General features: G+C 40.8%; 1 protein-coding gene across 1 annotated transcript in view; it reads left to right on the top strand.

The window, feature by feature from the left end:
- Nucleotides 1-13,000, top strand: part of Sntb1 (syntrophin, beta 1) — a 268,321-nt gene that overhangs the window by 150,043 nt on the left and 105,278 nt on the right. The window contains 1 exon segment of the mRNA NM_001130542.1: nucleotides 8,616-8,823. Coding sequence (NP_001124014.1) covers nucleotides 8,616-8,823 — 208 coding nt within the window.

Here is a 13,000-nt window from a genome sequence, read left to right as displayed (position 1 = left end):
TTGTGTTTACTGGCTGAGCGGAGCCCTACTATGGCCAACATTTTCCTGACTGTGTTTGTGGTCGTTGCCAGCAGGTTCCATTTATCCTTCTATGTGATAGGACTGGATGTTAGTGGGCATGGACATTTCTGTTATGAAGATTTTTTTTAAGTCCAAGTGTGCTGTAATGGATACATGATAGACACGGTTCTAACTGACCTATCTTGGGCCTCTCTCTGAGCTGCCATGAGTTTTAAACTTTAGAATAGTCCTGATCCCACAATGGGAAGGAAGATGGTTGTATAACATAATGAAGTATCACTTGGTAGTTGGAAATGATAGAAACTGGTCCACCTCAAAATTTCAGAATCTGGAGACCTGACACTAGTGTGTTGACAGGGTGGGCTCCTACTGGGAGGACAGGGTGGAGAAGCCCTAACTCCTACATCTCTCTGTCATCTTCTTTGCTGTTCATCTCTGCCCCTTTTCTGCCCCCATTTTTTATTTTCTGTATTGCTTGTGTGTGTGTGTGTGTGTGTGTGTGTGTGTGTGTGTGTGTGCAAGTATGCATATATCATGATCTAGAGGTCCCTTTTCTGTCCCCTTTTCATTTTATGTATTGCTCTGTGCTGTGTGTGTGTGTGTGTGTGTGTGTGTGTGTGTATGTGTGTGTGTGTACCTGTGTAAGCAAGTGTACATATGTCATGATGTAGAGGCTAGAGAACACCATTCAGAAGTTCATATTCTCCTTCAACCATAGGTTTCATGGATTGAACTCAGGTTGCCAGGCTTGGTGGCAAGTACATTTGACCCACTGAACCACTGACATTGACTCACTGCTTCTCTTCTGTGTCTTACAGTGTGACTAGACCCACCCACCTCAGTCTAGTGGATAGGTTAGTGGGATGAAGGAATCTCTCTCACCTTGTCTGAACTATATCTTCATGGATTCCATTTCCAAAAAAGATCAGTATAAGGTCCTATTTGGACTTGAATTTTGGGAACACACTGATCAACCCACTGTAGGTGATAAGTTTTTTGGGGCTATTGACCAGGTTACTCACTTGTTCTTATAGCACCTAGTACATGCTAGATATGTTGTGAGTATGTTGGAATTAAAGGACATTTTCTTTTACATCTGTCCAACACACACACACACACACACACACACACACACACACACACACACACTCAAACACACACTAAATAAATATAATTTAAAAAATTTAAGGGCTGGAGAGATGGCTCAGCGGTTAAGAGCACCCGACTGCTCTTTCAGAGGTCATGAGTTCAATTCCCAGCAACCACATGGTGGCTCACAACCATCTGTAGAGAGATCTGATGCCCTCTTCTGGTGTATCTGAAGACAGCTACAGTGTACTTATATATAATAAATAAATAAATCTTTAAAAAAAATTTAAATAGTCAGGAAGAGAAAGCTAACATAAATGTTACTATAAGAAGAAAATACAAAATACATTTACTTATATTTACTAACAAAGTTTCTTTTCCCATTACTAAGTCAGTAATCTTAAATGTTGACTGTGTAAACAACAATGGATAATGGAAGGATTTATTAGTCATAAAGTGTCATGCAAATTTCTTTGTGAGGAATATTTATAGTTATTATCATCAGAATCATCACTTTCATCACAATTGCCACCAGTGTTGTTCTGTAAAGGAATGGAGAAATTTAAGGCTTATAGAGATTAAATCTCTCGTTTGTCATCATAGTATAAGTAGCTGTATTTCACAGTAACCTAGCTTGAACTGGCTAAAGGAAAGAATGGGGCACAGCATAAGAGACACTGGAAGTACCAGCTCTGAGTGGACCTGGTCTCATCCCTGCCTTGTATTGCCCAAGACAAGTCCCCTTCGAATGGCAAGATAACCATCATCAGATCTGTGATGACAGTTGACACAGCTCAGCTACACTCTGCCTCCCAGTTCCTGACCCAGAGAAACTGTGGGATAATAAGTGTACGGAGTAGAAGTCACATGGTTTTGAGGAATCTTGTTTCTTAGCAGGCAATTACCATCTTGCTCACCTGTCTTCTATTGGCTCGGTCCTGAAAGCCACCTCTATCTCTTTCACTTTCCCTTTCATTGACTGTAGAGGTTTTTCTCGTGTAATTTATCCTGATTATGGTTTTCCTCTGCTCTAGTTCCTCCCCATCTCTCCTCCCGTCTGGATTCAATCCCTTTCCGTTTGTTAGAAAACAAACAAGCTTCTAAAAGATTATAAAATGATAAATAACATAATATAACATAACGATAGTTTCTGGTTCTTGGTCATCCAAGCAAGCAGTGCTGGGAATGGGCCTTGAATCAAATCAGATATGGCTAAGTTACTACCACAACCTTTATGCCAACATTGCCCCAGAGTATCTTGCAAGCAGGACAGTATTGTACATAAAGGTTTTGTGTTTGGCTTGTTGCTTTTTTTTTGGTAACTTGCAGAGTATTTTCTTGTACTTTTATACTTGCCTGGACTGAAGGCAAGATCATAGGGGTAAAGGCAATATGTAGACACCAGTTCTCAACTTCTCCATGTTCAGTGAGTTTTCTAGGTGTAGTCTTCAGCAGTGGGAACTTGCTGTTAGTTTATGAAGAGCAACCTACCATCTCGGCAGCAGCCTAGGTTATTGGGGGTTCCCATGAGACACCCTTGGCAAATGACTCGATTAAGTATAACCCAATCCCAGTACTAGAAATTTGGCGAGTTGGGACTGGGTGTCCCCATTACTTGGCAATTTTGTTTAGATTACCTTCATATATGGATTTTAGGAAGCTTCCATGTATTGTTTTCATGCTACCCTTCAAATGGCTCTTAATTTTAACTCTCTCTCATCATACCACCCTGAACACACCTAGTCTTGTCTGTCTGTACTTAAAAGGCTGGGCTTAGTGGGGATACTCTACATTCAATCTATCCAGTCCTGGAACATCTTAAAGCATATGCCCAGGCTTTGACCACTGCAGGGTTTTACTTGATAAGTCTGGGATAAGCTCCAAGCATCTGTATTTAACTAAATGATGTTTTGAAAGAAGTATACTCCAGGTTTCTGAGGGATCCTTTCATTAAGAACCTCTTCTATTGTCTTTGATTATAAAAGAGTCAGGTCCCTCTTCTGCTCTGGGTCATCTGCTCACCTTCTCTGAGGACTTATTGAATACTTTAACTCACCACTTAGTAACTTGCTCACCTGAGCCACTGGAAAGTCTAGCAGCAGCTATACTGAGACTTTTATGAGCCTCCACAGTGGCTTTTCTACAATTAGAATCACATCTAGTTTGCCTGCCAGGTTGGTGACACCTACCCCCAGGATTCCTAAATAGTGCTGAGAAGAGAAGCAAATAGTGTATATTTCTAATAAGTTCTGAGTAAGATGCTGCTGCTGGGCTTGGTCACACTTTGAAGAACACAATAGGACCCGATATTTAAACTTTGCCTCAGAAACACTCGAAGATATCTCTCTCTCTCTCTCTCTCTCTCTCTCTCTCTCTCTCTCTCTCTCTCTCTCTCTCTCTCCCTCTCCCTCTCCCTCTCCCTCTCCCTCTCCCTCTCCCTCTCCCTCTCTCCTCTCGCTCCCTCCCTGCCTCCCTTCCTCCTTCCTCCCTCTCCTTCCCTCACTATCTCCCCCTCTTATTACCTCGTTTCCCTGACTATGTCTCTCTGTCTCTCTCCCTCTCTCTGTGTGTCTTTCTCCTCTCTCCTCTCTACCCTCCCCACCCATACATGCACTATTCAGATAACACCATAATTTATAGGTCAGGAAAGACTGTCAGAGGCAGGTGGTAGCACAGGCCAGTCAACTCAGGTTCCTGGAAGGCAAAGACAAGATCACTCATTCAAGGCTTGCCTGATCTACAGGATGAGTTTAAGGCCTGAATGAATTTAAGACCTAAAGGTTGTATACAACAGGTTCTAAGTCAGCCTAGACAATTTAAAGAGATTCTGTCTCAAAAAGAATTTTTTAAAGGCTGAGGATCATGCTCAATTGGAGAGTATGAACTTAGCAAGCATAAACTGTGTTTAATCCCCAGCACCAAAAAGGAAATAAAGATATAAGCAGCTTCACAATTATCATACTCTAACCAGACAACTGTGATGACACAAAATCTAAGACTGGATATTTTGGTGGGTGGTCACTGGAAACAGAGGACAGCAAGGATTTCTGGGATGCCTTCTGTTTCCTATTGCTTGATCCAGTTAGCAATTGCATTCATATATCCACTTCCCAGAACACATTCAAAGGCTGGACGTGTTTCACATATGTAATCACAGCATTCAGGATGTTAAGAAGAAAGATTACAAGTTCAAAAGTTAACATAGCAAGACTCTGTGTCCAAAGGGGTTGGGGACTGGAAAGTGGTGGCTTCCTAAGCTGTTATTTAAAAAAATCATCCAGATATTCAAAAGAAATAGTGTTAATAAAGTACTTCCATGTTTTAGCTTTCTAGAACAATAAATAGCGATAGAAGTTAAGAGATGGGTTAAGAGTGTTCTTTAAGGAATCAGAGAAAGAACTGGAAGAGCTTGAAGGGGCCCGAGACCCCATATGTACAACAATGTCAAGCAACCAGAGCTTCCAGGGACTAAGCCACTACCTAAAGACTATACATGGACTGACCCTGGACTCTGACCCCATAGGTAGCAATGAATATCCTAGTAAGAGCACCAGTGGAAGGGGAAGCCCTGGGTCCTGCTAAGACTGAACCCCCAGTGAACTAGTCTATGGGGGGAGGGCGGCAATGGGGGGAGGGTGGGGAGGGGGACACCCATAAGGAAGGGGAGGGGGGAGGGGGATGTTTGCCCGGAAACCGGGAAAGGGAATAACACTCGAAATGTATATAAGAAATACTCAAGTTAATAAAAAAAAAAAAAGAGTGTTCTTTAATGTGTTTCTAGAACCCCAAGCCTACCCTTGACTTCCTGTGCCTCTTTGGAAAGTCCCTAAGAGGCATAGCATTGTTTTTCTCCTGGGTTGGGACAGATGTCAATGCTAAAGTCCCCTGACTCCTCACATAAAACCTTCAGGCTGTTATGGCTTATTTTCAAATTTCTTACAAAGAATGCTAATTGTTGCTCAAACTCCTTAGAGACATCCCACTTTCCAAATCATTTTTTTTCCTACAGTTCAGGTTTCTGAGTTAAATGATTTTCTCCAAAGGTCGGTTTCAAATGTTAATGGGGCCAGGTTGCCTTAAGATGTCTAATGTTCATGTGATCTGAAAAATAGTTATCTTCCAAGGCAGGAGCTGAGTAGGTCACTATTGGATGCATCCCAGGTAATGAATCCCAGTGTTCAGATTGCTACAGAAGACAACAGTTGCCTCCCTCTTAGATGCTACCTAATGTAAAACAGAGGAACTATAATCTGTATCTAAATTCATAGGTTCACATGTGTTTGAATTCCAGAATCACCATCTGTGTAGCCTTGGGTAAATTACTTCCCTGCCCATCAAAACTTCAAATTTCAATAATGTTAAATCAGCTAACAATGGAAGTCATAGGATTATTGAGGACATCCTACTATTATTATATTAAAGGATTAAAAACTTTGCCTGGAATGTAGAAAATTCTTACTGGACTGTAGTATGATTATTAAGCAGTGAGAGGAAATTAATGGATATTTTAATTCTGTTCTGAGGTTCCCAATACCAACATCAGTGAATAAAGAGAAATATTTCCCTATAATAGAAAATAACTATACTGAAAAGTACAGAGCTGGAAAATGCACGACAATCTGGACGGTAGTAAGAGGGTTGCTGGGAAATCATTGTGGTGGTGAATAGTGGTTTACAAAGGATTACAGTGCCCTTTACACAAATCCACATAGGATAAAACTGCATAGACATATATACTGTACCAATGCTAGTGTCCTTGTTTTGTTATTAAAGTATAGTATGTAAAATATAATAATCAGGGAAGCTGGGTGGGGCAGGACAGGCTTTTCTGTACTGTTTGTACACATAAAAATTAACCTGTAATTTCCTCACAATAACAGATTAAACATTACCCATCTCAGTCACTGTTCTGTTGCTGTGAAGAGACACCATGATCAAGGCAACTCTTATAAAAGAAAGGATGTAATTAGGGGCTTGCTTATACTTTCAGAGGCTTTAGTGCATTATCATCATGGCAAGGCGTATGGTGCTGGAGCAGTAATAGAGAGCTCTATCCTGATCAGCAGGCCTCAAGAGTGACAGAGAGAATCTGACATAATTCCTTGAAACCTCAATGTTTTCCCACCCACCCCCAGTGACACACTTCCTCAACAAGGCCACATCTCCAAATGTTTCTAATTCTATCAGAGTTCCACTCTCTGGTGACTAAGCGTTCAAATATATGAAACTATAGGAGCCATTCTTATTCAAACCACTGTACTCCACTCACTGACCCCCATGGACTTGTAGCCAAATCATAATTTAAAAGTACATTCGATCCAACTTCAAAAGCCCCTATAGTCCATCACAGTCACAATACTATTTAAACATCTAAAGTTCAAAGTCTCTTGTGAGACTCAGGGGTTCTCTTCATTGTAACCTTCTATAAAATCAAAACCGAAAACTTAACACCTACAGAATATATATTACTGTCCCAAAAGAGAAGAAAGGGAGCATAGTGAGGAAATTCTGGACCAAAGCAAGACCAAAAACCAGTCAGCAAAACTCCAAACTCTTCATCTCCATGTTTACTGTCAAAGGGTTTTTCAAGTCTCCAATTCCTTTCTGCTTCATTGACTGCAGAAAACTTCTCTGTTTTGGGCCAGTTCCATGCCTGGTCTGCACCTTTCCTCGTCAGGTATCCCACAGCCCTAGCATCCCCAACATCTTGGATTTCCAACACAATTTGGGCTTCCCCTTCACAGCTTCACACAATGGTCTCTCTGAGCCTCCATGCAGAGACAACCCTAATGAATGCCTGGTCTTGGCAGATTTTCTTAGCCGTGGAGAGAGATTACACAACCCTTTTCTTGTATCCTTCACTCTAAAGCCAGAACCATGTTGCCAAAGCTGCCAAGTTCGGCTGCTTGGTGGAACTGGAACTTGGCCCACTCTTTCAATTACATTCACATCAGCTCGCTATCTTTGATGGTTTCCTTCACTGCTTAAGCTTTTCCTTAATTCCTTCTTACAAGTTGAATCTTAGCTGGGTGAGGCCTTGCCCTGAAATTATAGCTCCCTTTATTCCATTTAGTATTAGGCTATACCTTAAACTTTTACTTCTTTGAGCATTGAACTTAGTTCCATTACACTTCCTCGTGCTTCTTTTCACTTTACATTTTGTATTTCTTTTTGTCCAGCTTGCTCCTTTTCATTATAGGTCTGCATAATCCTGACCACTAAGAATCAAGCAACACAGTTAATACTAGACTGTCTTGAAATCTCCTCTGCCAGTGTTATTAGCCCAAAACTTTCCTTTCTTAGCCACAGGCAGAATTTGGGGCAATAGCAGAGAGTATCCACATTGCCAGAAATATTGTAAGAATGGTCTCTAGGTCACTTAATATTCTTTCCCTCTGAAACCTGTTATCAGAGCCATCATAATTTACATTGGTCTCAGAACCCCTGTCTTTCATGCTCCTACTAGTATGACCTGTTAAACCCCACTCAAAATGTGCAGCTGCTTCTGTAATCCAAAGTCCCAAAGTCTACATTCTGCCAAGGAGCAGCACCCTTATGCCTGGCAGTAGTACCCCAGCCCTTCTCTGGCTTTTGAGACCTCAAAGCTTCACAGCCCTTCCCACCACCTAGTAACATACTTCCTTCTCATCCTTCTAATCCTCCCAAAGAACTCCAGAACCTGGTAACTTAACAATCAATTATAAGAGCCTATGGGGACCATTCAAATTCAAACCACCTCAGAGCCTGTCTAAAATATCCCACTATTAAGATAAACAGATCCTTTCAACTACACCTTGAGTGGTCCAATTTCAACTCTGGCATAAGCTTTGATGTTCAGTATTAACTGTGAGATGTGTATATGTGATTTAGTCATACTTAAGTGTACCACAGATGAGGTTCCTAAAGAATAAAGGTTTGACAACTAGAGAACAGTGGTACACACATACAATCCTAGCACCTGAAAGGCAAGAACAGAAGGCAGAATTAATAGTTAAAGATCTTCCTCAGTTACATGGAATTTGGGGGTCAGTATGAGCTACATGAGACCCTGTCTCAAAAAAAAAAAAAGAATGAAAATCAAAGAATATAAGATTTGACCATTTACTATTTTAAAATATCTTGACTAATAGTGGGAAATGGGGTTAAGAACATGGCCAGTTACTGAGGTCTGCTTCCTACCACAGTAGCAATGGTGTTGGGGAAATACTAAAATCCTCTGTGCAACTGAATTAATATGATCTCAGAATCTGCTGCATCACAGGAAAATGAGATATCCTTATTTTGGGGGAGTTGGCGTTTGTGATGATGCTGTTATGCTGTGTTCCAAAGGCACAAACCAGAGCCTGGGCAGCTGATGATTTGAATTAATGATCCCATGAATGATGGAATAGTGGAACCATAAATGTAAATGTCCAGAATAAACATGGTATTCACCTTAGAAAGGTTGGCTGTGGTGAAGCAAGGACTACCAGGTCATCCTGCAACTCCTCTGTTTGCCTCCCTAGGCAGCTTGAAATTCACTCGCCAGATGCTAAGCACACAGTGGTCCTGAGGAGTAAGGACTCTGCCACTGCCCAAGCCTGGTTCAGTGCTATCCATTCCAACGTTGGTGACTTGCTGGTCCGTGTGGTTGCTGACATCAGGGAGCAGCTGGGGAAGACAGGTATTGCTGGCAGTCGTGAGATCAGGCATCTTGGCTGGCTTGCAGAAAAGGTAAGAGAAAGTCTCCTCTGTCAATTGCCCACAAGTTCCTCCACTGAAATTCAATCATTTTATAGGCTGCTTCTCTCCTTACGGGTAATTGGATTTCTTGTCTATCGCAGAAGATCTCATAGCATTGCAGTATGTGGGGAATTTGTGTTAATCAACATTCATTTCCTAGCATACTTCAAATATGTGGCAAAGTACATATGGTCCCTAACTGCTCCATGGACGAATTAGAAGGCAAATGAATAGTTTGATTTCTGTAGTATTCTCTAGTACAGCATCTAGGAGAAAGGGAGTTGAAATGGTTTGTCAGAATGAGTTTTAATGACACCTTTCCTCAAACAAGGCCACACCTCCTAATAGTGCCATTCCCTGTGGTCCTATGGGCTTATTCAAACCACCATGCCGGTTATGTGCCCAAGCAAGTAACTGCTCAATGGACAAATGAGAAGGCTAATGAATAGTTTGATTTCTGTGATGTGCTCTGGTACAGCATCTAGGAGATGGATGCTATGGATTTTAATGAACTTGCTTTTATTTTATTTAAATAAATCTGTTAGGAATTATATGTTTATAAATGACAGTGATGATATTAATAATGAGGATTTATTGGGCAACTACTTTGTGCTGATTCATTGTCACCTTATCTATTCCTTGTACTTTTTTTTGAAATTGTATTTTTATTGGTTATTTTATTTACTTACATTTCAAATGTTATCCCCCTTCCCAGTTTTCCCTCCTCAAACCCCCATTCCTTCCCCCTCCCCCTGCTTCCATGAGGGTACTCTTCCAAAAATGTCATTCTTAATGAGCATCTATTTTGTATGGGATACAGGGTGAGGCAAGAGTGTAAACAAACTAGATCAGTAAGCAGTTAAAACTTAGTTATTAGAGTATATTTCTCATTCATAATCATGGGTTTCATAATGGCATATATATTCATATATATTATTTCACTCCTTGATTCCTTCCCCCTTCGGCCAGTCTTCTTCCTTTTCCTAGATTGTCCCTATTCCTATTTTTACATGTGTGTATAAGAAGTCATGCATATGTTTGACAAAAGGGACAAGATGAAAATCTAACACAGGGTTGCAACTGCAGAAGCTTAAATTTATGCTGTAAATATAATTCATAAAGTCTTAGCTTAGACATTTTAACAAATCAGGCAACTAAATAAAGATCTCTGAACCAAAGATGGGCTAATGTGGAATATATCACTCTTTGGCTTTTATAAAAATGATGGATTAAAAAAATAGTTCTTTTACATAATGATGGTAGTGGTGGAGGCAGTGATGGGGGTGGTGGTGGTGGTGGTGGTAATGGGGGGGGAGTGGTGGTGGTAGTGGTGGTGAAGACACAACTGTGTCTCATGGAAGACTGCTGCCATGGAAAAGTTTATATATAACATTAAGTTATATGTATTAAAGTTTGTATATAACATTAAGACTGTTATTCAGATTTTCTTTCCCAAAGCATGTTCTATGTTGGGGATAGTAAGGCTCAAAGGAGCCTTGGCCATTGTTCTTATGTCTGCTTGCTATCCCTTGACCCTGCAGTGCTTCTAGTGCTTCTGAACACCGGGTTTTGAGACAGTTTGACCTCACTATGACTCCCTTATAATAGATGGTAAATAGGAATAGAGATGTTGCAATCATAACTTTCCTGCCAATGAATCCTGTCATCCGAGAAGGTCTAGTCAAATGGCACTTGGATATAACACCTGAACAGACCACTCTGCTATTTCCCACCATGTTTTTGTGTGGGCACCTGTTCACACACAGGTCTGGGCCACACGTTCAATGTAGAGTGGGTTCTTTGGTTTGTTGTCCCATCTCTCACAGATGTCAGAGAACTAAAGGACAGTGGAGATGTTAAGAGCGTCAATATCATAAGACCTTGGAACCTCGGGAAACTTGTCACAATTTGCTGACTCAGAAAGTGACCAAAAGTGGGGACAGCTGTGTGACCATGACAGAAGAGTCAGAGCAGGATCTGTGGTGATTGACTATTTCTGCATAGGGATTTCCGTGGTCTCGATATCAATACACATGTTTCACGTTGGAGTTCTTAAGGAAAACGGTACAGGAAACATGCACAGTTGGCATTTGCAAAGTCACAGTTGCTATTACTGACCACCATTTATTTTCTCTGGTGTGTTTGTTTTGAGGAAAGCCTGTTATTGAAGAGTCCTGAAGTTTCAAGTGACAGAATTCAACTCTTCTGGACCACAGGCAGGTTGTACAGCCTGTGTCCTAGGATAAGCTTCTAGTGTTCCCAGGATGTATTTAATGGTATTAGTCACAATTTTCCATCTCCTGTCTCCTTTGATGTTTCATTCTCAAAGAACTCATCTCTGCTTGACCTGAACATTTCATGTTCATTTTCTTACTGTTGGTTGTCTCTAAGTCGAAGCTTCTGTGTTCCACTTCTTTCAACAATGGTCCTAATATTAAATCTAATTGGATTGATTGTCTGGAATCATATTTAGAGCTCCAGTCATGCTGAGATCAGGATGAACCAAATCATGCCCTTTGAAAAATAAAGAAGGGTAGTTTTATTTGGACCAGGTTTGGGAGAGGTTTGTATAAGAGTGTTTCTATATAACTCAAACAAATATAGAGTGTCTCAGTCTCCTACGATCTGATATGACAGGTGCGTGCCACCAGAAAGATACAGGTTTTTCTTTGGGGAGAGCAGCTGTTCTGATTTTTGAGGCCATGTAGCCCAATCTGATGTTGAACTCATTGTGTAGATAAAGATCTCCCAAACTTCTATTCTCCTGGGATCGCAAGCTTATGTCGCTATGCCTCGTTTATGTGGTGCTGGGTATTGAATACAGGGCTCTGTTTCTAAGTAGGTATGTATTCTACCTGCTAAGCTTCAAACCTCAAAGGGGCATTTTTTCTTTGTAATGGAAAACTTCGAATAATAAAGTGTATATAGATACGGGAGAGATGGACACAGCAGACACACTTTATAGAGGGAGAGGATGGGGCCTATTGGAATAGAATGGATCTTCATTCGGTTAAGGTCCTGTGGTCCTAGGAGAGGAAATGGAACACCTCTTCAGCGTCCTGGCAGAAAGAAGTAGGAATCCAAAGTAATGACTAAAGGGTTTTAAAACAGAAGTAGTTGATGCGGTGTAGCTAAGATGCAGGAAACACACAACGAAGCTCTTGAGAATAGACAAGATGCTGTGCAATCCTTTGACCTGAAAGGGCAGGAGCAGGAGCAGAAGCAGGAACTGAAACCATCAAGCGTCATGGCTGTAGAAAAAGACTGGTTACTCCCAAGCATAGTCTTTAGTAGAGAAAGCCAGCTCCTGCCAACCCCCTGTTACTGACCTTGTGTTCTGATTCCCAATGGCTGAGGCTGGCCTGAAGCAAGAGGCAGGGATAAGCACTGGTGAAATTTGCTGGTGTGCGTGAGCTTCCCAGGACTCAAGGATGTGAAGAGACACAAGCTGTATCTAGCATATATGTGCACTCTGGCCAGCACACAAATCTTCCAAGTCTATATTCATAGACATGTAGGCACATGCACCCTCCTATCACATGTACATGTAACACACACTCGGACATACACATGCACGTGTGTGCACACTTACACACAATTCATTAACTGCTATTCATGCACACTGACCTCAACAACAGTCTAAACAAGCTGATTTATGGCATGTCACGCCCTTTTCTTCAACATCCCTCTCTCGTCTCTTCAATCATAATCTGTATTTAAAATCGTTCATTGTTCAGATAGTTGAAAAGTAACATTGTATCAGTCCTAGTGATACCTACTGTGTTTCCAGAAGTTCCATAATTTTTACTTAAAATCTGAGTTATGCCTTTGACTTCTCCCAGTCATCTGTAGGCCATTATTAGGTGTTCCCATGGAGCAGTAATAAGAGTATATAAAAACCTCTTTCTGTTCTGGGAATGCCATTATTCTTACAATATAATTTCAAATAATTATTGCAGATGTCTCCTTGAATGTGTGCTTCAGCGTATTTATAAGAGCAATAATGACTTATCATGGACAATTATTATAAGCAAGAATATTCTTTATTGCTTTTAACTCTAAATTTCTCAAAAAAAATTACCATACATCAAGTCCAAGGGAACAAATCCAAACAAGGCTTATTTTTGAATCAATGTTTAATACAAAATTCTAGTAGAGATTCATATGG

The sequence above is a fragment of the Rattus norvegicus genome, chromosome 7 (assembly GCF_021556685.1).
Source record: "Rattus norvegicus strain SHRSP/BbbUtx chromosome 7, alternate assembly SHRSP_T2T, whole genome shotgun sequence".
Classification (NCBI taxonomy): Eukaryota; Metazoa; Chordata; class Mammalia; order Rodentia; family Muridae; genus Rattus; species Rattus norvegicus.
This window is presented reverse-complemented; position numbering and strand designations above follow the sequence as displayed.